The following is a 24,584-nucleotide window of genomic DNA, read 5'->3' on the forward strand; positions in this document are numbered from 1 at the left end:
TCCCCGCTGATCGAGAGCCATTTTCCATCATTATACTCAAACCATCTGCTCTGCCACCCATGGCAACAAACTACTTACTGTCGGGCAAATGGATATATTTGAGGCCTCTGCCAACAACCCTCTATTAATTGGGCATCATAACTAAGGTGCTGGAACAGAAAAGGGTTCCGTCACTTATTCTAAGGCCTGTATTAGACCAGCCGATAAGACTGACGACTGTCGGGAGGGAAGCATTCCTTCCCGACAATTGCCTGCTCGTCAGTGGAGGAAACCGCTGCTATTACATGTAGCGATCTCCATCGCAGTATGGGCAGGAATGATCGCTAATGCCATTGCTCGTCCCCATACAGAATTATTATTTTCCGGCAGCAGACTGATTACACAGCACAATCTGCCGCCGGCAAACAATGATTTTAATATTTTTTTTTAGCCTGCTTAAAAATTGCCTGATGAGAAAGCGTTTGCATGCTTATCAGGTAATTGGCGGCAGTATTACACTGCCAGATTATTGCTAACGAGCATTCCAACGAAAGCTTCTTAGCAACGATCTGGCCGTCTATCTGCAAGTCTAAGACACTAACAGGCAGAACACTTCTTAGCAGTCATATCATCATCATCATCACATGCAGAATTACAATGAATGGATCCCCTATATATAGATAACACAGGAGCCAGCATTTACAATAGGTAATGGTCATATCTCGGGCTGCAGCTATCAATTATTTTAGTAACCAAGTATTCTACTGATTAATTGAGTACTCTAATAAGAATAAACTAAAAGAAGGTTTGTGCCATTAGTTCCTCCCCTAGTGCCATCAGCTCCTCCCAGTTTCCCCCTCCAGTGCCGCCAGCTTCCCCATGTCATCAGTTGCTCTCCCTCCCAGTGCCACCAGCTTCCCCCACTGTCATCAGTTCGCCCACTACCCCTCCTAGCCATCAGTGCCAGTGAACTAAAATACTTACCTTTCCTGTAGAAGCACTGCCAACACGCCAGAGATCTTCCATCCTCCTCTTCACGCGCTGCACTGTGTCCTGACAATGTGGGTACGTCAGGATCCAGTGCAGCGCTGTGCGGGTGACCACGGAGAGTGAGTAATAGCAAGCGCTTCACTCACACTCTGTGGTCACATGGCACAAACGAATCAACGAGGATTTTTTTTGTCGAGTAATTGGAGTAATCGTTTCGGCCCTAGTCATATCTACTCCCCGTCCCTGTACAGTGACCTCTGCAAAGGTCACACTGTATGTCTAGAACACTCTCCCAAGAAAGACAATGAAAATCTCCTACTCAGTGCGTCTATGGTCCATGTGGATGGTAAAAGCAACTGTCTAAAAGTTGTTAAAGGAAATCAGTTAAAAGCCACACCAGTATGAAACCATACATGCTGTCTGATAGCGCTACCTAAGGGCTCTTTCACACCTGCGTTATTGTCTTCCGGCATAGAGTTCCGTCGTCGGGGCTCTATGCCGGAAGAATCCTGATCAGGATTATCCTAATGCATTCTGAATGGAGAGTAATCCGTTCAGGATGCATCAGGATGTCTTCAGTTCCGGTACGGAACGTTTGTTGGCCGGAGAAAATACCGCAGCATGCTGCGCTTTTTGCTCCGGCCAAAAATCCGGAACACTTGCCGCAAGGCCGGATCCGGAATTAATGCCCATTGGAAGGCATTGATCCGGATCCGGCCTTAAGCTAAACGTCGTTTCGGCGCATTGCCGGAGCCGACATTTAGCTTTTTCAGAGTGGTTACCATGGCTGCCGGGACGCTAAAGTCCTGACAGCCATGGTAAGTGTAGCGGGGAGCGGGGGAGCAGTGTACTTACCGTCCGTGCGGCTCCCCGGGCGCTCCAGAGTGACGTCAGGGCGCCCCAAGCGCATGGATCACGTGATCGCATGGATCACGTCATCCATGCGCATGGGGCGCTCTGACGTCATTCTGGAGCGCCCCGGGAGCCGCACGGACTGTAAGTATACCGCTCCCCCGCTCCCCGCTCCTACTATGGCAACCAGGACTTTAATAGCGTCCTGGGTGCCATAGTAACACTGAAAGCATTTGGAAGACGGTTCCGTCTTCAAATGCTTTCAGTACACTTGCGTTTTTCCGGATCCGGAGTGTAATTCCGGCAAGTGGAGTACACGCCGGATCCGGACAACGCAAGTGTGAAAGAGGCCTTAGCTGAATACATTAAAAACCGGTTGTATTACTATCTGTGGCAGCATTCCAGAGATATATCTCTTATTATACAAATGAGGTCCAAAGTGCACTGAAGAGCGGCCAAAGTCATTAGGTGCACCTAACTTCTCTGCTCCACTTCCTCAGCCTCCAAGTAGATTAACAGGATCACGAAATTACAATTAGGATGCCTGGCAATGTCAATCAACTGGATGGGGAATGACTAGAAAAGCACAGTGGATGAGCTGGCTTTGGCCCATCCTCGGTGCACTTTCAACCTAAGACAAGTATCCATGTTATGAGCTCAGGCAGCCATACCAGACCTAGTGTCATAGTGCAGTTCCTGGTGACAGATTCCCTTTAAGAACTGCTCAGGCAGGATTCCTGCCCGTATAATCTTGCAAAGAAAATATAGTAAAAACTAAAAAAAAAGACGGTCACTAACTGGCAGGCGACACATTCCCTTTAATGCAATATGTTGATGGAGGGATCTGATTGTCAGCTGGGGTCATCTGTTCTACTTTATTGGTCCAAGCTGCAGGAGTCTGGTGGGGGACCTCTATGCCTTTTTGTCCTTATGACAACACTTCCTACTAAAGTAGTGTTGTCATAGGAACACCGAGCCACATAAACACCACAATCTCTTCCATTTGAATTGCTGTGGAAGAAAACTAAAAATTAGACTAACTAGTTGCTCTGTGGAACGGGGGTTCTCATGTCCCTGGGGTGAAAAAAGCCATATAGCACTCGTCTATTTCCAGCAATGCCACAGACCGTGAAGGGAGTGGTGGTCATACACCTCTCCATCACACAAGAAACTTGTAGATGCCCACTATTGTGATTGTGGGGGCTCCAGCAGTCAGAAGCCTAGCGATTATTATACCGAAATACGCCTATATGGGCATATCTCAGGCGCAGATGGGACTTCTCCCTGCTCACACGAGGTCTAAAAATTGTGGGCATGGCAGAGGAGGGACCGACAGCCCCGTCTTATTCATTTTCTATGCCCGTTTGAGGCGTAGAAAATGGTCTAAATGCAAGACAGCTCGGAAGCTGTCTTACATTGAGAACTGGCGCTGGATGCGCCAAAGTTTTGGAGAGGCCGGCACCTCTTCATAACACTGGCAGATCCACCACCAGTTATGGCGTCTAAAACGCCGGTCCTAATAAATGTGCCCCTATGTATTTATTACCTATCCATTGCGCCATCCCTTTTTAACCAGTGGTAACATGGTTCTTTTGGAACGCCTGATTTAAAGGGAATGTGTCATCAGAAAATGACCTAATATTTAAGTCACGTTTTTAGAGAACTTTTGGGGATGTTATTTTTCATTTTCCCTGTCACTTATCCTGGAGTTTTCATAATGGCCACAAGACTAATAGGCGCAGGGCTCCACACTAAAAAAAAAAATATCAAGGAGCCATTGGCTCCTAACCTGGAAAATTTAGTCGCCAAACTTTTAATACATATAATTACGGTATAATAAAAAAATAAAATAAAAAAAAAAAACACACACACGTCTTACCTAGGGTTGTCGCGATACCAAAATTTTGACTATTTCGATACCATAAAAAAAGCGGCGTGCATTCCACATTTTATGGAACGTCTGGACCATAATAGAACAGTCCTAACCAAATTTTTTATTGGGACAAGGTGACAAAAAAAAAAAAAAGGCAAATTGCTATCCCCCCCCACCCCTCTGTTATGGCGTTCACCGCATAGGAGCTATTTTTAAATATTTCAATAGTTCACACTTTTTCGGGCGTGGCGATATAAAATATATAAACAGTAAAAAAAATTACATATGTAAAATTGGGCAAGGGGGTGATTTAAACTTAATATTTTGGTGTTTGTTTTTTTACTTTTTATTTAATACCGATTTACCCCCTTAGGGTCTAGAACATGGGATCTTTCATCCCTTGTCCTATTCACCCTGATACAGCTCTATCAGGGTGAATAGGACTTCCCACTGTCCCTGCTGCTCTGTGCACACAGCAGCATGGAGCTGACTATGGCAGCCAGGACTTCAAAAGCGTCCTGGCTGCCATGGTAACCGATCGGAGCCCCAGGCTTGCACTGCTGGGGCTCCGATCAGAAGCTGCCACTGCCACCAATGATAATACTTGGGGGATGGGGGCGGACTAATGATTTTACTTTATAATACTGGGATTGGGGGGGGAGGGTGTTCGGTGCACTGCACCACCAACGAATATAGTTTATGCTTAATACAAACGCAGGCTGCGGGTGCCGGACATATCCCATACCTGGCGCCCAGTCTCTATGACTGCGCACTGCGATCCGCCGTTATTAACCCCTCAGATGCCGCACCTGGGGGGTTAATAGCAGCAGATCGCAGTGCGCAGTCATAGAGGCTGGTTGCCGGGTATGGGATATGTCCGGCACCCGCATGGCAGCCTGCGTTTGTATTAAGCATAAACGATATTCATTGGTGGCGCAGTGGCCATAGCCCCTCCCCTCCTCCTTGCTTCTATCAGCCCATTGGTGGCAGCGGCAGCAGCAGTACAGGGGGGAGGGACTGCCTCCTTCTCCCCTGTACTGTTGAGAATAACATGGCACACGCTGACAGCAGCGCGTCCCATGTCAGTAATGTGAAAGCGGCAGAGGTCTAGGCTCAAATGGCAACAAGACTACAAAGTCTTGTCGCCATTTAGCAATTCTAGGTCGCATTTGCGACCATTTTGGTCGCCATCTGGAGCCCTGAGGCGCCACTTCTTGTTCTGTACAGAGCACTTTAATTCAATTATCTGATTATCATTACAGGCAGGATTAGAATGACAGATATCACCTCTGTGTTTAGATAATACAAGATCCTCCAAGGAAAGAATAGATAAGCTTTGACAATGATCTCTGCACAGGTCACAGAGCTGCCTAGAAAACTCTCCCATAGAGGTCAATGAGGTCCCCCTCCTGAATATTGTGTCTATGGTCTAGGGGGCTGCCATAAAGCAATTTTCTTAATACTTTCTAAATGCTGTTAAGAACAGCTCAGGAAAGATGCCCCCCCCCCCATAATCATGTTCAGCAAACAAAAAAAATAATAATCTACGAATCAGAAAATACAAACAGACTTCGAAAAAATTATGTATGTTACGATCTTGTTTTAACTGGCAGATTAAATTTTTTATGACACATTTCCTTTGCTCGAATTAATAACAGAAATGACAAATATTACCTGAGGGAATTGTTGTACCATTCTGGTGGTTTTCCCCGGGAGAAACAAATAGGTCTTCTTCTCCGTCAGTGGAAGAACTGGAGGCTGACTCACTGCTGAGATCATTCTCACTGGAGCTACTGGAACTGGGGAGCAGAGCATACTTCTGCCTTGCCAGCACTTCTCTCTTCTTTCTTTGCATTAATATCCGCTCTTTTTGTTTCTGTGTCCTCTGAGTTGAACCCTTTTTCAGAAAAGTCTTTCGATGGACAGGCCTCCTCAAGCTGCTCACCTGATAACAAGGCCTTTTCATAAGCATAGGCACAGAGTCTGACGGGGGACGAGGCCATTTCTGAGCCCTCGCACTGGGAGTTCTAGTTGTAGGATTTACTCCTGCAGGGGAGAAACGTCTAGGGTTGTCCTTGTCCTCATCGGAAGTCATTGTATCGGAGTCCCCAAAATGGGAGCTAGACGAAGGTGAAGAAACACAGTCGCTAAAGGAAGAATCATTGTCATCGTCACTCTGGGGCTCTAGTCTTAGCTCTAACAGTCTCTGGTTTTCTTTACCAGCACAGCTTTGGGTAAAGGAAGGACCAGCCTGCTGGCTTCTCCTCTTTTTTCGAACGAGGCCCTTCTCTTGATCTGTGCCGCTGTTACTTAAGGTCCTCTGCTGCTTGTTAGAGTCACTGCAACAGTGAGAGAATTCATTACCTACTTTACTTGCAATCATGTCCACGTCTGCTGGGAAGGCCCTTGCTGTCCCAGCACACTTAGGGTTCAGCAACACCCCTTTCAGATTTTCCGGTCTCTTTGGTGCATCTGAAGGAACCTCACGCTTCATATCCGCTTGTAGAACGTTTTGTCACTCACACAAATAGACCATGAGTGGATTAGGGAGGTCCACCACAAGCTGAAACGAGAGCAAGAAATTTTAGTATAGGACCTGGAACATTTTATCTACCAACACTTCCATATCAATGTGATATCCTATGATATCCTTCCTGTAATTTCAAGTTCTCTCCTATCCACAGATGAATGGAGCATGCCCAACCTCCTGCTGCATTCATTTTGCAGATCCTGTGGGGTATAGGGCTCCTAGTCTCAGGATTAGTGGGGTCCCAGCAGCAGGAACCCCACCGATCTAAATGTTAGCCAGTGAATAGTCAATAAATTCCCAGAATACCCCCGTTTACTTTCAGAAGGTAAACTTGTTATGCACTGCAAAGGGTGAAATCTAACACAAAACGGACCTTCTGACGATTTGTTCTGCAACGCTCGTATCGGTATTTAGTGGGGTAATATGGATTTGCTATAATCTCATTCATTTTGGTGCTACAGTACACTGTGGATTTCCCACCATGAATCAAGACAGAAAATCCGCAGGATTTCAACTCATGAGAATGTCGCCGCCGAAATCCCGCGCAGTATCGCTACCTGTCCTGCTCCTGAGGGCAACAGCCTCAATAGTGTCACTGGGCATGCGCCGAGCCCAGTGACGTAAATCAGAGCGCTGTTGCCCTCAGGAGCCGGAGTATCGTACAGGCGCAGCCACTCAGCGATATTGCACCTGCGCGGGATTTCGGAGGAAGCAAGGACGGTGCAGTGAATAAATTAAATGACGTAGTGGAGGGGGTGGCACCGTTCGGCTCCGATGTGGGAGTACATTTATTTCTTAGGAGGCGTGCTGGGCACTGCAGGGGGGCGTTACTGGGCACTAGTAATAACGCCCCTCTGGGCACCTTGAGACTTCATTTGCATATCAGAAAAATCGCTCTTTCATCTGAATGAAAAGTTGAATAAAAGAAAGAAGACACATGCTGGAATGAAGGTACTTTAGTGCACATTGCTATGTTAACGGTTTTATATGGTCAAAATAGGTGACAGATTCCCTTTAAAGGAACATATCCATCTCATAAATTGGTGGCAGATAACTAGTGTCCGCACCCATCTCCAGAACGGGGCCCCTGAAGTTAAAAAGAGTGCATTGTGCATGCACGCTCTCTCCATTCACTTCTTTGGGGGGTTTCGTAAATAATCAAGAGAGCATGCTATTTTTGGAAGTCCCACAGAAATAAATGGAGTGTCCAACATGGATGCACTACCACCTCTCCATTCAGCGAGCCTACAGAGGTGAATGGAGGGTAGCCACACTTGCTCGGTGTACTCTCCTTCACTTTAGGGGGGCCCATTCTACAGACAGGAGTGGGTCTAAGAGGTGGGACCTGCATCTATCTGACATTGGTGGCATATCCTACTAATGTTTGAAAGGGAAACAACCCTTTGAAAGGACATAAGGCCTCCTTCACAAACACTTCCTTTTTTCAAATTATATAATTTTTTGCTTGCAAAAAAAAAGAAAAAAAAAAGAATTTTAAGCATCTTTAATTTAATTAAGCTTTCTGTAAGTGTTCTCGGTGGAGTTTTTCAATTCATGTAGGTCTGTTATACAGTTGCGGTTATGCTTGGTTCTGGTATTTATGACAGCAAGAAAACAGCAAGCCGCTTTGGCCTAGCTGTCATCACGCTAATGTGAACAGAGCCTTAGTGTGCTTTCACACAAACAAGTTTTTACTTCTCCATAGGGGAAAAAAAACTCAGTGAAAAAAACAATAGCAAAAAAAAAAAAAAGTCATAAACCACCGCAAGTGGTCCAAAAAAAAACAGCAAGCTGTTATTATTTACTGGTTAAAAAACCCCAGTACACATTCATATGCGTTCGGACCCTTATGGGGGTAGATTTTAGCAGGCACTGACTCCAATGCACCCACTGCATCAGGTTATGGTGACAGATGACCCACTAAAGGTATTTCCGTTGCTGCATCTGTATACTGCTTGGTATCTAACTCCACTATATGTAACCACAAAAAAATGTCCTGTCCAGTAGAATGCTAATCCAGACATGGTGGAAAAAGAATCTGTTGCCATCTTTGACGAGGTGACACAGCAAAAGCTGCAGGTTTCACGTTTACTGCAGGTTCAGCCCTATGCAAAGCAAAGGGTATAAGCTACACAAAGCGACACAAAGGGGGTTTACAATCCGCATCACATGTCAACTGCCACATGGATTATTTTCCTAAACACGTGGATGAAGTCTGATGAGATGTCATCACTTTACTGCTGCTGAAATATACTACATCTGCAAATCCAGACTGCAGTATATCCACTACATAGGAATATCCCCTTAGGCTGTGTTCACACAGTAAGGCCTAGTTCACACGAACGTACGGCTTTTATAGTTTTTTGAGTTCCGTTTTTCACGGATCCGTTGTTCCGTTTTTGAGTTCCGTTGTGTTTCCTTTCCGTTTTCCCGTATGCCATGTACAGTATACAGTAATTACATAGAAAAAATTGGGCTGGGCATAACATTTTCAATAGATGGCTCAGAAAAAACGGAACGGATATGGAAGACATACGGATGCATTTCCGTATGTGTTCCGTTTTTTTGGCGGACCCATTGACTTGAATGGAGCCACGGAACGTGATCTGTGGGCAATAATAGGACATGTTCTATCTTTCAACGGAACGGAAAAACAGAAATACGGAAACAGAATGCATATGGTGTACATTCCGTTTTTTTTGCGGAACAATTGAAATGAATTGTTCTGTATACGGACCGTATACGGAACACAAAAACCGGCCCGTACACTCGCAAAAAAAAAACGTTCGTGTGAACTAGGCCTAAAACCCGCAGCAGAAAAATAAGTGACCGATTAGTAGCAGAATCGTCAGCAGAAAACGGGTCTTTTTTGGTGACGGAAATGCCAGATACACCTATCAATCTATCTATTTATTTCTCATTGACTATGGAAAACCAACAGCACATCTGCTTCTTCTCGGGCATTTCTCATAGCACATGGTCGAGGTTTTTACATTTATGTGAAAGGGAGGATGATGATGATGGGGTTTTGAATGTGGATTTTTGCAGCGGAAATCCATTGTTCTCCATTTCTGAATCGGTGGCACATTTTGCCCAAGTAAACGTACACTCAACGTGGACCATCCACAGCAGATTTTGCTCATGTGAACTTACCGTTAGGCCTCATGCACAGTAACGCGTGCTGACCATGCCCGTGCTAACTGCGGTCCGCAATGCATGGGCACCTACCTGTGCACGCCGTCTGCGGACATGGACCCATTCACTTGAATGGGGTCCACGATCTGCATCAGACGGTCTGCACTGCAAAAACATAGTGCTTGCATACGACCATAGGCGGCCTGTGCCCGCACTGTGGCCCGTAAACAGTGGTTGTGCAATATACAGCCACCAGCCTGCAAGTACCGTATCACTGGAATGGATCCGTAAACCAGGAGAAATGGTGCGGAACGGACTGCTTCCGTGGGTTTGAGTGTGCCTCTGTCTGCACCGCAAAAAAGTAGTGCATGCGCTACTTTTCTGTGGTGCGGATTGCGGACCCCATTCAAGTGAACAGGTCCGTGTCCAGACAGTCGGCACCCGTAGAAGAACGGTCTGAAGAACAGGCATGGCCAGCATGCGGTCGTGTGCATGAGGCCTTAGTCCTATTCTCTGCTCTTAGCGTAAGGGAACCCTGCTTATAGTGACTTGGTACAGGAGCTGCACTGGATAAAATGAAGTACACTTTATTCCTGCAGATCTACTTAGGATACATATAACCTAGAGCAGTGATGGCGAACCTTTTAGAGACAGAGTGCCCAAACTGCAACCCAAATCACAAAGTGCCAACACGGCACCTGAATACTACAGTCCAATACAGTATATCTTCCATGTACTTTATCATTTAGCTATAATAGCCGCCTGCATTAAGTGTCCTGCCTGTGCTGTTCATAGTGCGCCCTGTGCTGATGAATGGCAGGAAAAGTCTAAGGCATATTGGTACACCATAGACTATCCAGGGTGCGGGTGCCCACAGATAGGGCTCTGAGTGCCGCCTCTGGCACCTGTGCCATAGGTTCGCCACCACTGACCTAGAGGTATGTAAAGCGCAAAAATATGACCTTTTTCCCCCCTTTTAATTCTTAGATAATCCTAAACTGTTCAAACGCAGGACAAGTGTTTGGATCATACCCATTAGTAGGATCTAGACTGTAGTCCATGTACCACCGTATGCTTCCGTGCACATGGAACTGCTGCATTAAAGCAGATGTAAAATGCAGGAGGAGAAAAGAAGAAATACACCTTCTATAGAACCAACTAAAAACGGCAGAGCGAGCTAGCCCACCGTCCAGTCATCTCTGGCACCAGATGGGGTGTAGAGAACAGTAATGACTTCAGACATTTCTCCGGTAGAGACGACCAAGTCAAGGATGAAGCAAACAAACATGCTAGAATGAAAGGAGAAAAACGGTAAAATACAACCTAAAAGACAAATAGAAAAATCGAAGTATTCAGCGGGATGATAGGACACTATGACCAATTCCTACTTTCGACGCAGTTGATGAAGAAAGTCGTGTCGTGACCTGGCTCAGTGGGTATATAAGGTGTGTGATAGGCTGTCTGCTCACATATCCTTCGCTGCCGTCATGGGTAAAAGGAGCGATTCATCAAAGTTGCAAAAAGGGGCAAGGGTGGCAGTATTTCTTAAACTGCGCTAGTTGTGCACGGTTCTCGTGGTGCTGTGGTAAATGAGTATGCTGAGTGGACAAATGCGCCACTGCCAATAAGAGACGCGCCATTGATGGGAGGTGAATGTCAGCTACGAAGGTGCACGACAGATTACAGTGGGGCAGCTCATCACCACAATCAACCGGGGGGCTACCAGACATGGGTCTAAAACAGTGCAGCCAACCCTATTGCTCCGAAGCAGATGGGATGATCACTGCACCGGTGCAATTTTCACAGTAGTATCGTTGTTGGATCTCCGAGAGCTAGCAAAGGGTTGCCTTCTCTGATGAGGGACGTTTGATGTTGGCATGTCACGACAGAAACAGAGAACAAAACACCCTGCCACCATTTCTGGAAGAACGCAAACTGGTGGTGCTAGCGTTATGGCCTGGGGAATGTTCTTGTGGCAATCTCTGGGCCCACTCAACCACGTGGAAGGCACCTTCAACTGATTGGCTATGAATCCATTCTTGCAGATCACGTACACTCATATATGCTGAATGTCTTCCCGGGGGGGGGGGGGGGGGGGGGGGGGTTGTGCATGGCTCCAGATACCCACCAGCCCATCTAGCTGCTGTCTGTGCCGCATGTGGCGGTTACTCTGGATATTAGCTGGTGGTCATAATAATCTGACTTGACTGCGTATAATAGGCACTTAGAAGGCTACACAAACAGTTTGACTGCACGACATATATACAAGTCGTGAAATCAAAAACTGCATGATTTGTGTAGAAAAAAGGTAGAACATGAACACATTCACATACATGTGATACTGCGAACACTGTGCTGCACAACCGCCGTGTACCCCTAGCCTAAGGGTGGCTATAAACAGGATATATATATATATATATATATATATATATATATATATATATACACACACACAGTTGCTATGACATTCTGCTTAGGCTACATGCACACGAACGTGAATGGGTCTGCAGTTTTTGTGGCTTGGATACGAACCCATTCACTTCAATGGGGCCGCAAAAGATGCGGACAGCACTCCGCGTGCTGTCCGCATCCGTTGCTCCGTTACATGGCCCGCAAAAATTGGCCGACCCAAAAATGCTGCAATTGTATTATCATATTTTTCGCTTTATAAGACAAACTTTTTCCCCCAAAAAAGCGATGGTTGACTTATTACGTGGCTGACACGGATGTATCGCTGGCCGCTATGTTGCACAGCGCGGCCGGCGATACACGAGTTACAGTGCGGGGAGGGAGGAGGGGCTGGAGGCAAGTTGTTATTTTAATGAACAAATGTTCTTCTATTTATCTGTTCTGTGCAGTGCTATTAAGAAAATGGCAAGTTTTGTATTTTGTACTTTTGCAGTCATGCAAATATGTTATTTAATTTAGTAAAATATGTTTTATTTTGAAAAACACTGTGCATTTCAGTTCTTGGGTTAAGCATAACTACATTTCAGCATTATCAGTAATTTCTGTGTGCTTTTGCCTTGAAAATCCAAGCAAATAGACCTCTAGCACAATTCCCTTAAAATATCGCATCGCATATCGTTATTGCAATTTTTAGGGCCCTAATCGCAATCGCACAAAATTCCCATATCGTGCAGCCCTAATATATATTGGGTGTATGGGTGAATAAAGGAATCACTTGTTCTTAATCTACCAGAGTGCCGCTCATTTTCTGGATTCATTATATATACACTCACCTAAAGAATTATTAGGAACACCTGTTCTATTTCTCATTAATGCAATTATCTAGTCAACCAATCACATGGCAGTTGCTTCAATGCATTTAGGGGTGTGGTTCTGGTCAAGACAGTCTCCTGAACTCCAAACAATGTCAGAATGGGAAAGAAAGGTGATTTAAGCAATTTTGAGCGTGGCATGGTTGTTGGTGCCAGACGGGCCGGTCTGAGTATTTCACAATTTGCTCAGTTACTGGGATTTTCACGCACAACCATTTCTAGGGTTTACAAAGAATGGTGTGAAAAGGGAAAAACATCCAGTATGCGGCAGTCCTGTGGGCAAAAATGCCTTGTGGATGCTAGAGGTCAGAGGAGAATGGGCCGACTGATTCAAGCTGATAGAAGAGCAACGTTGACTGAAATAACCACTCGTTACAACCGAGGTATGCAGCAAAGCATTTGTGAAGCCACAACACGCACAACCTTGAGGCGGATGGGCTACAACAGCAGAAGACCCCACCGGGTACCACTCATCTCCACTACAAATAGGAAAAAGAGGCTACAATTTGCACAAGCTCACCAAAATTGGACTGTTGAAGACTGGAAAAATGTTGCCTGGTCTGATGAGTCTCGATTTCTGTTGAGACATTCAAGTGGTAGAGTCCGAATTTGGCGTAAACAGAATGAGAACATGTATCCATCCTCTGATGGCTACTTCCAGCAGGATAATGCACCATGTCACAAAGCTCGAATCATTTCAAATTGGTTTCTTGAACATGACAATGAGTTCACTGTACTAAAATGGCCCCCACAGTCACCAGATCTCAACCCAATAGAGCATCTTTGGGATGTGGTGGAACGGGAGCTTCGTGCCCTGGATGTGCATCCCTCAAATCTCCATCAACTGCAAGATGCTATCCTATCAATATGGGCCAACATTTCTAAAGAATGCTATCAGCACCTTGTTGAATCAATGCCACGTAGAATTAAGGCAGTTCTGAAGGCAAAAGGGGGTCCAACACCATATTAGTATGGTGTTCCTAATAATTCTTTAGGTGAATATAATATTATATATATATATATATATATATATATATATATATATATATATATATATACACACACACACACACACACACACACACACACATATATATATATATATATACTGTCCTATTCTTGTCCGTTTTGCGGACAAGAATAGGCAGTTATATTAATGGCTGTCTGTGCCGTTCCGCAAATTGCGGAACGCACACGGACGCCATCCGCGTTTTGCAGATCCACAATTTGCGGATTGCAAAACACAAAACGGTCGTGTGCATGAGGCCTTAGGCCTTCCCGGTAAAAACGCCAACTCCAAATGTTAGCTGAAAGTTTATGTTGAATATAAAATGCCCGGGGGGGGTCCTAGCAACTTTTATTTATAAATTTTTTAATTGGAGCCTTTTTTTCTATTTTTTTTCCAAAGAGGACCTGTCATCAAAAAATGCAATGCCATCTGAAAGCACTATGGTATAGATCAGGGATGCTCCACCTGCGGCCCTCCAGCTGTTGTAAAACTACAAATCCCATCATGCTCTGCTGTAGGTTGTCCGGGCATGCTGGGAGTTTTAGTTTTGCAACAGCTGGAGGGCCGCAGGTTGAGCATCCCCGTTATAGAGAAGGAGAAGCTGAGCAGATTGATATATATTTTTGTGGGAAGAGATTCAGAAAATCTTGTAATTTTTACATTTCTATCTGCAGCCCTGTGAAGTGCTATCAGTACAGGGAGGAAGGGTCATCAGTGACTGACCGCCATCTCTCTATGTACACTCATGGGATGATGTTACAGGAGGCGTTCCCTCCTGACAATCTGCTGATCACTTACAGAGGAGACATTTACATGCAGTGATCTCCTCCACAGTATAGGGAGGAGCGATCGCTAACACCATCGCTCCCCCCCATAAGGGCTCGAGGTTGCCGGTAGGAGGATTGTGTTTACACAGCACAATCTACTGTCGCTAAATGATCATTTTTGCGTGCGCACAAAAAATTGGATTAGCTGATGAACAAGCGTTGCGCTCGTTCATCGGTCAATTGGCGGTACAATTACACCGCCCGATCATCGCTATAAGAGCGTTACTATGCTCTGTGCGATTCTCGACCCATGTAAAGGGCCCTTTATGTATCAGCCACTGATAACATTGCCTCCCTGTACGTTTTCTATGGTGGTTTTCTAGTGACAAAAAAAATTGCAAGACCAATTGTGTGTGTACGGAGGCCCGGGTAACACTGGCAACCCCCAAAATTCCCTAACTGTGTGAAAAAGAAAATGATTTCCTGCAAGATAAGGAAAGCACTCTGAAATGACTAAGTGATTTTGACTAGAGAGACAACCTGCAAATAAGTCTCAGCAGGTCTTGTGGGGTGTTCCCAGTATGCCTACTGGTCCACGGAACTGGTGACCGGGTCATGCATGTGGGGAATGTCGGCTAGCAAGGTCCCACAGAAAAGGTAGCGTAGTACAAGGCGATGACGCCACTGCTAGTTACGATGGGGGTCCGAGTGCCCGCCGAGCTACTCTGGATGTTCAAAAACATAACAGGTCTTATCCCGTCTTCTCCTCAGCTTTTAACAGAAGAATGTGATCTGGAAAAGGGGGGCCGCTCCTGGAGACGTACAGCTAATAAAGCAGCTCTGAAGCACGCACATATCTGCCGGCCGTGCAAGTCTCAGCACATAGCCGCTGACTGAAAAACCTCCGGCGAGCCTCTAGAAGGAACGTCAGAAGCGACCTCCTGATCAAGCTGGATACGAAGACGTAAATGCTAGGTCATCAGCTAAATCAGTCATCTCCAAGCCCTGATAGCCATACCTTGTCAGGGAATGATGGGAGTTGTAGTTTTGCAACAGCTGGAAAGCCCCAATCAGGGGAACACTGATTTAAAGCAACCTTCCCGTCACTACGCAAAAAACAACCAGACAAATCCTCAGACTAGGCCCCCCTGTCAACCTCCGGTGCAATAAGGTCTTGGCTTGACTTCAGTCCTAGGTTATGACAAGAAATGGCTATGCATGCCGGTTTATATAACAATATACTGGAGTATAAGGCGGTGTGGAGGCTACACAGAGATATGGGGTAAAGCAGGGACGTTCTACCTGCGGCCCTCCAGCTGTTGCCAAACTACAACTCCCAGCATGCCCTAATAGCTGTAGGCTCTCCACACATGCTGGTAGTTGTAGTTTGGCAACAGCTGGAGGGCCGCAGGTTGAGCATCCCTGGTATAAAGGAACGATTTTTGACTTCCTCTTGGTTTTGGCTCAAAATCACTGATCAAACAATGACCGAACACTGACTGTGTGACAGCGGCCTTAAACATTGGTCCATGTTCACTAGGAATGAGGCCTCGTCCACATTTCCTTTTTTCACTGACGCAAGCTATCAGGCACAGCACACGTACCTATTGATTTTAAGGTCTTTGTTCATACATCCGTGGTTCTCCACAGACCGTGGGTCAGTGGAAACAGAGACGTGCACTACTTTGGTCTGTGATGCGGATCAAACACACCCATTGAAGTCTATAGGGGAGATTTATCAAACTGGTGTAAAGTAGAACTGGCTAAGTTGCCCATAGCAACCAGATTCCACTTTTCATTTTTCACAGCTCCTCTGGAAAATGAAAGGTGGAATCTGATTGGTTGCTATGGACAACTAAGCCAGTTCTACTTTACCCCATGTTCTGCCAGTGTTTCATGGACTATTGATAGGAGATGCTCTGGAAGCTAATTTTTAGCTTGGAATACGGAGGACACACAGAGGGCAAAATATGGTCACATGGAGTCTTCACGCATGAAACACGGACAGATTTTCCATGGTTGTCAAATGGACACAGAAATGTGAACGAGGCCTAAGACAGGGTAGACATGTAGAAGAATTATCACAGAGACGCAGGTTGCATGATAAATCTATAAACTGCCTCCCTGTGTTAGTGGTCTGATTTTTTTTCAAATTTTTTCCAGAAATTAAGAGCAAAAAGTCACATTTTTGACCACGGCCTCTTATCAAGCGTGACAAAAAAGTTGTCTAAAACACATGTGCCTTTTGCACCAAAATGGTAGACACATTTGAGGTGGAGGGTCAATAGGGAACGTCTGGGAGACTGTGCAAGTGCCAAAAGCATTACTCTTAGAAAGGTTTACACGTCCGGTCAAATAGAGGCCCGGCGACACAGGCCCGTCAAATAGAGGCCCGGCGACACAGGCCCGTCAAATAGAGGCCCGGCGACACAGGCCCGTCAAATAGAGGCCCGGCGACACAGGCCCGTCAAATAGAGGCCCGGCGACACAGGCCCGTCAAATAGAGGCCCGGCGACACAGGCCCGTCAAATAGAGGCCCGGCGACACAGGCCCGTCAAATAGAGGCCCGGCGACACAGGCCCGTCAAATAGAGGCCCGGCGACACAGGCCCGTCAAATAGAGGCCCGGCGACACAGGCCCGTCAAATAGAGGCCCGGCGACACAGGCCCGTCAAATAGAGGCCCGGCGACACAGGCCCGTCAACGCTACGGATTTTCTTGCAGTAAGCTCCCTTTTCCAGCTTGGCCTGAATATCATCGGAGGCATTTCCAACAAAGAAAACGGGATTCAAACGCACAGTTTACAGTATGAATAAAATCACATCATTATCAGCCTCCTGTCAGGCAATGGTATATGAAAGGTTATACAAGTTAGGCAGAGCTTCCCCAGTCGCCAAGCGGTGTACGGAAAAGCAGCTTTGCAGCAGTCAAGCTCAATTATATTTATGAGAATATTAAAGTGGTCCTCTATCTACTCAGCATCATCCGGCCCTCTGGTAATCCGCTCACTATTAGAAGACCTGCCTCCATATAGCATTATGGGAGAACAGTCTATATTACTGCACTACTGCCGGTAAAAATATGGAGGTGTCCAACGAAAGTAGCGACAGATCCCATTAATGGCAGCTGCTGGGGGGAGAGAAGAAGGATGGGGCAGCTGAATTTCAACATGCCGGTTCCTTTTGTTCTCACGGAGATAAGTAGCTGCTAGAGGAGTCTGGCACCAGCTTATTACCCTCTACCCATTCAGAGCACATGCGCACTCACATTCACAGAGCATGCATGTGCGCATACGGCGAGGTGGCAGGAGTAGCTGTCGGCTGAAGGAGCGTTCAGTGCATATGGCTGGCCTATTAGTTGCCAAATTAAGGAAGTGGGGGTCCGTCCCTACAGGTGAAGATGTGCCCACCTGCCACTAGATAGAGATTAAGCTGTTCCATTAGCAGAACAAGGGTAGAGGGTCTGCTTCAGACCAGCGACTGCACAGGCTGGAAATTGTTAGGGTTAGGCTAAAAGTCCAGCTCTGTCAATCTAGTGGCAGGTGGGTGCTTCTCCACCTGCAGGGACCCCCACAAGTGAAGCAGCCCTGTGGATGAGATGAATCGATTCACTCCTCTCTAGTATATAATTGAAAAATTAATAAGCTGTTTCCATTAGAAATAAAAAAGCGATTGCCGCCCTATAAAGAATGGCATCATCATAAGTCAGTCTGATTGACTTTACTCAGGGAGGATTACAGCTATTCTTTAAAGCGAGCATCATTATTACAGATCGCCATTGTTTGCAATGTGCTCCTGTTGCAATTTATGACCGAATTCCCATTCCATGATGGAGACCCCTGTCTCCTCCTCACATTAGAAGTGCTACTCCAACGTCTTCCTACAAGTCATAAAAATCTGTCATTATAACAGACGATTACACAGCTCTTCTTGTAAATTTCCCTTCACGCATCCCAGAGACAATGATCAGAACCTGAAAATTAGCATTGCAGAGCACAGGCATATATCAGCAAATAACATGCTGCCATTTACTGCCCGACTTCTCCTAGAAGTACACCTCTAGGACGTCTCGCTCAACGACACGGGGGATAGTAATAGAGGTCTAGAGGTAACAGGAGCTTATATCTTCTCCCACTGATAAATCATCTAGCCTCAGATCAGTCCCAGTCCCAAATTTAGAATTCTAATCCTCAATTTATGGTCTGTGTCTCTCTCCTCCCCCCCCCCTCCCTACAGTTTTTATAAATTATAACAGTAGTAAATCTACTACTGCATCCCCTGGTCTCATTATCCACATATAGAACACGTTTTGTAATTTTTGTAGCAAAATGTGGCTTTTTATGTTAAGCTAATTAGCATATGGGTGCAACAAAGGCGGGGTCGGTGCACCTGGCTGCGCTCCTTTTCCTTCCCAGGCGCTTTGAATAACAAGGCCAGGCAGTAAAGTACTCATGCCTGGCCCTGAAGTTTGCTGTCCGTGTTAAACTGAACAGCTGAAAAATTATTTTCAAAGCATCTCTTCTTAATGATTCGTGAAACACGCATGGCATCCGAGGTTTTCGCGGACCCATAGACTATAACGGGCGTGATGGATCTGTGAACACGGACAAAATCGAGCCTGCATCCGTGCTAAAAACACTAATCCACGGACCGCGCTAAAACACTAATGTGTGAATACACAGATAATGAATGGGGACGTGCGCTGTCGGTGGAGAACACGTATAGCACGCGTCCGTGAAACACTGAGGTGTGAATGAGGCTTTACAACCAGCTTTATCCACTGCTCTGAACAGCACATGTGCCTTGAGAGGTTGTACATGTCAGCCATGTTTAAGTGCTGCATCTTAGGCACACCGCATGAATTCAGAAGGGACCTTTGAGTTCAATCTACCTAAATGACATGGCAAGTCTGCAAACATCCAGCCGCCTGAACACAAGATTGGGGTGGCTGCTTAGGACGTACAGACAGGACACAATATAAACCCATATATGCTCATCTATGAGATGTATATTAGGGTCTATTCACACGTCCGTAGTGTATTGCGGATTCGCAACACACCCGGCCGGTACCCCCCATAGAATTGCCTATTCTTGTCCGCAACTGTGGACAAGAATAGGACATGTTCTATTTTTTGCGGAGCCGTGGACCGGAAGTTCAGGGCCGAAGCCCGGAAATGCGGATGCGGACAGCACACGGTGTGCTGTCCGCATCTTTTCTGTCCCCATAGAGAATGAATGGGTCCGCACCCGTTCTGCAAAATTGCGGAACGGATGCGGACGTGTGAATGGAGCCTTAATCAGTATGGGTCTGAACATAATTCAGAAAAAGGGCCAGCGGTAATCCTGGTCACAGTAGGAGAGAAAGCCTCTTCCTAGATGAAACCACTTTTCTCTCCCAGTCTAAGGGCTCATGCACACAAACATATTTTCTTTCTGTGTCCGTTCCATTTTTTTGCGGACCGTATGCGTAACCATTCACTTCAATGAGTACGAAAAAAAAAAAAAAAAAACAGAAGTTACTCCGTGTGCATTCCGTATGTCCATTCCACAAAAAAATAGAACATATCCTATTATTGTCCGCATTTCGGACAAGGATAGTACTGTTCTATTAGGGTCCAGCTATTCCATGAAAAACGGAATGCACACGGACGTCATCTGAATTTTTTGCGGATCCGCAAAATAGATACAGTCGTGTGCATGAGCCCTAATTGAGCTAAACTACACTGATCCACTGTAGCAAAATCACAGCTGTGGCAAGTTATTAAAAGAAAAGACCAGACGTGTGGTTCGTTTTTCTGTTTTGTGGAACCATTGAGTCTAGTGTGAAAATAGGACCAAAGGAATGCACGTTGGGCAGTCAGTCCATGCAGAGAGCGCCACAGGAGGGACACTGCAGATGTGAACGTTCCCATTGATTATAACGTGTCAGAATTTAGTCCTTGCGCTGTCCGTTCTATATGAAATTCGCTTGTGTAAGGGTACTTTCACATTAGCGTTTTTCTTTTCCGGCATAGGGCTCTTTCACACCTGCGTTCTTGTCTTCCGGCATAGAGTTCCGTCGTCGGGGCTCTATGCCGGAAGAATCCTGATCAGTTTTATCCTAATGCATTCTGAATGGAGAGAAATCCATTCAGGATGCATCAGGATGTCTTCAGTTCCGGACCGGAACGTTTTTTGGCCGGAGAAAATATTGCAGCATGCTGAGCTTTTTGCTCCGGCCAAAAATCCTGAACACTTGCCGCATCGACGGATCCGGAATTAATGCCCATTGAAAGGCATTAAACCGGATCCGGCCTTAAGCTAAACGTCGTTTCGGCGCATTACCGGATCCGACGTTTAGCTTTTTCTGAATGGTTACCATGGCTTCCAGGACGCTAAAGTCCTGTTTGCCATGGTAAAGTGTAGTGGGGAGCGGGGGAGCAGTATACTTACCGTCCGTGCGGCTCCCGGGGCGCTTCAGAATGACGTCAGAGCGCCCCATGCGCATGGGGCGCTCTGACGTCATTCTGGAGCGCCCTGGGAGCCGCACGGACGGTAAGTATACTGCTCCCCCGCTCCCCGCTCCTACTATGGCAGCCAGGACTTTAATAGCGTCCTGGGTACCATAGTAACACTGAACGCATTTTGAAGACGGATCTGTCTTCAAATGCTTTCAGTTCACTTGCGTTGTTACGGATCCGGCGGGCACCTCCGGCAGATGGATCCGGACAACGCAAGTGTTAAAGAGGCCTTACTAATGCCATCAGGTGCCATACGTTTGCCTGATCCGGCAGGCAGTTCCGGCGACGGAACTGCTTGCCGGATCTCTCTGCCGCAAGTGTGAAAGTACCCTAACTAGAACCAGGCCTGGCTGCATCTGTAAGACCCTGAAGTCACTCCATAATCTCATTGTAGGGGCACCAATGGGCTGGCAGAGGGAGCCGCCACCCGCTGTCAAACACCTTAGATGGCGTGGTCGCTATAGGCCATGGCATCTACGGGGTTAAACAGACTGGCTCAAAACCCGGCCAGTACAGCATTAGCCTGGCTGTCAATCACTCCGGGCTCCAAGTATGAAATTGCATGGGCATGTCCGATCTCTGTGATATGTATGTATAGCAGTAAAAACAAAAAACGGACGACACAGTAATCGTGGAAACGTCCTGGAGAAACCAGTGTACCTCTGCAACCAAGTGAAAAGGAAACGTTCCAGCACACAGGTAAATCCACACGGCTGTTCGTACAGCATGTATCTACACCCACCACCGTGGACGGTCAACACGGTCCTTAATCACCAGCTCCATGATGATGGTCACTGGGAGTCGCCATCCACACGTGGCCCCTGAGGCACTGGTCAGGGAGAAAATAACCCCTGCACAGTACAGGATATGTGTATATAAGGATGTATGCATTCTGCACGTACTACTACTGGAGCTGGACACCAGGGCTGCTTCCATACATCCTAGGGGGTCCATTAGCCGCTTCTGGTGTAGACACCTCCAGAGGAGAAAAACGAGGATCATTACAAGATATCTGACGGAAGGACAGTGACCACTGTTTATGGGCACAGTTATACATACGTTTCAACACACAGATAGTTAAAGGGGTATTCCGGTTGATAAAATGTATCACCTATCCATAAGATAGGGGATTAACTATTAGATCAGTGGGGGTCCTACCACTGAGACCCCCAATGACGGACAAGAACGGAAACCCTGTAGCCCTCGGAAATGGGGTGGCAGATAAGCACAGGGCTCTGCTATTCCAGGAAGCCCCATAGAGATGAATGGAGCGCAGTGTGCATGCCTGATGTGACGCTCCACTCATTACAGCGGGGTCCCAGCAGCAAGACCCCCTCCATTCTAACAGGATAGGGGATAACTTAGCAATCGGAATACCCCTATAAACACTACAGGAAAGTCTGAGGAACACATAGCAGTAGTCCTACATTCCTCACTGATCGATGATGCAACAGACTTAAAGGGGTTGTCACATTTCGGGAGTTGACTGACCTGCAAGGCCTCACGCACACAAACGTATTTTCTTTCCGTGTCCGTTCCATTTTTGGGTTTTTTACGGACCATATGCGGAACCATTCACTTAAATTCACTCCGTGTGCATTCCGTTTCCGTATGTCTGTATTTCCGTTCCGCAAAAAAAAAAAAAAAAAAAAAGAATAGAACATGTCCTATTATTGTCTGCATTACGGACAAGGATAGTACAGTTCTATGAAGGGTCAGCAGTTACGATCCGCAAAATACGGAATGCACACGGATGACGTCCGTATTTTTTGCAGATCCGTTTTTGCGGACCGCAAAATACATACGGTAGTGGTCATGAGGCCTTATAAAGAGTAAATGATTCCCCCTCCAGTTCTCTTGGTCAGGCTACGTTTTCTTGGCTGCAGCGGTGCACTGAAGAGACCAGTGATTGGCTGCAGAGGTCACATGTTATGGACATGACATCACAGCTGCCGCCAGGAAAACACAGCCCGGCTGGGAAAACCGGAGCAGGACCGGTCAGGTAAGTAGTCATCTGTTCTTTATTAGGGTACGACCACGCTGAGACGGCCGCACTGTCCGGTGGGTGTGTACTGTTAATGGCAGAGTCATACCTTAAATACCGCACGACCGCCGTTGATCCTCTAGATTGTCCAATTTCCTCTTGAAACCAGACGACCCCTCTAAGGAGGTTTTTCCATAATCAACACTTATAGGGAAGGACACGATAGGGAATAAGTGGCTGATCACTGGGCGGGACCCCCACTGTACAAGATATCGGAGGTCCCGCGTCCTCCGCTCGACTAGAGAAGTAATCGGATAAATCCACAGGAATACTATGTGTTTTTGTGTTTCACATTGAGAATTAAGAGTTTTTTCTGCCCCCCCCCCCCCCCCGATACATTACAGCAATATAAAGCTGGCCACACAAGGCGTTACGTACCACGCCATAAGAAAACTGCGCCGCCGTTACCTCGAGAATCCAGCGTAACTGCACTTTATTCGTCAGTCTGTGGCTCTGACTACTCCTCCTGGCAGCTCTGGGTAGAAGTGACGTAAGCCGTCATGTGCTATATCGTTTACTGGAAAGCGCACGCGCCGGATTACCAAGTATTCCGGATTATCAGGTCCCTGCAGCGAGTAGGATTGCTGTACTGTGGCTTCTGACAACATATGAAGTACGTGACGGCACTTTTATTAGTGCACATTGCCCATATCAACGGGGGGGCAGAACGCCGCCATAACAGACCTGTCAAGGAGCTTGCAAATCCGGAAGCCATGATGCCAGTGTGAACAGCGCCTTGTTCACAGTAAACAGGACGGGTTGGACTTTTGGGTATTTCTGACAGCAGCCAGGCCATCGAAAATACCGTAGTGTGAACAGGGCCTAATAACCAAGCACTGGAGGTGGGTGACTGGACAGAATGGCACCCACCTCACAGGGCTCCAGCTCTATGACAGCCACAAGCCGTGGGAGACCCCCCAGAGACCAAGGGGTTAATACTGTGAGATGTAAATACCCCCCTCCCCCACCCAGGAACCTCCTCGCCCACGCTCCCAGCCCCGGCTATAGAGTCCTTACCGATCGCGGTTAGCAGTCCGCGGCCTGGATCATTCCTCCGCCTGCCGTAGCCGGCCACAATCTGACCCCCCGCAGCTTCCTTCCCCACCCAAAGGGGCCGATCGCTTGGCTCTACCCCCGGCGGGGGGGATGGGGAGGCTCCTTTGGCTTGTAAGCTTCTCGGATTCTTTACCGTTCCCCCCGAAGAATGGGCGAGAAGAGCCGGAGGAAGGGGGGGGCACTCGCTCGACAGCAGCCCCCGTCCACCGCGGCCCGTGCCAGCCTAGATAAGAGTCGTCCTCGGCCCGAGAAACTGAGGCTCTTCCCTTCCTCTCGCGACACTATTATGACACAACAGAGAAGCGGAAAAGCGAGCCCTGGATTGCGACAGTTGCTCATATGAGTCACGTGACACGCGCCAGGGCGCTTCGGCGTCCATTTTGCTTCAGGGCACCGCCTTCTTTACCATATGTGTTACTGGGTTTTTGACGCTGTAATGAAGTAAATGAAGGCTGGTGAATGCAATGATGGACCCCCTTACTGTGTAATCGCATTAGAGGCGGCAAATAGTGTTGTACAGTATCAGCAAAGTGGATGACATTTTCACAAATGCAATTCACACTTTGTAAC

At 46.9% G+C, this 24,584-nt stretch overlaps 1 protein-coding gene across 6 annotated transcripts in view; it reads right to left on the minus strand.

Annotated features, from left to right (window-relative positions):
• The window catches only part of RNF111 (ring finger protein 111), a 72,179-nt gene extending 47,884 nt beyond the window's left edge, over positions 1–24,295 (minus strand). For 4 of the 6 annotated variants that reach the window (XM_040413874.1, XM_040413873.1, XM_040413872.1 and 1 more), the window contains exons 1-2: positions 23,976–24,295; positions 5,369–6,257 (exon numbers count right to left, since the gene is read on the minus strand). In XM_040413874.1, the coding sequence (XP_040269808.1) occupies positions 5,369–6,188 (820 nt within the window). In that variant the 5' untranslated portion in view covers positions 6,189–6,257; positions 23,976–24,295. Of the gene's footprint in view, positions 1–5,368; positions 6,261–23,965 lie in introns of those variants that run through there. The other 2 variants (XM_040413871.1, XM_040413875.1) reach the window with 2 other exon arrangements.
• Between the last annotated feature and the right edge of the window lie 289 nt (positions 24,296–24,584).

This window comes from Bufo bufo, chromosome 1, assembly GCF_905171765.1.
Source record: "Bufo bufo chromosome 1, aBufBuf1.1, whole genome shotgun sequence".
NCBI lineage: Eukaryota > Metazoa > Chordata > Amphibia > Anura > Bufonidae > Bufo > Bufo bufo.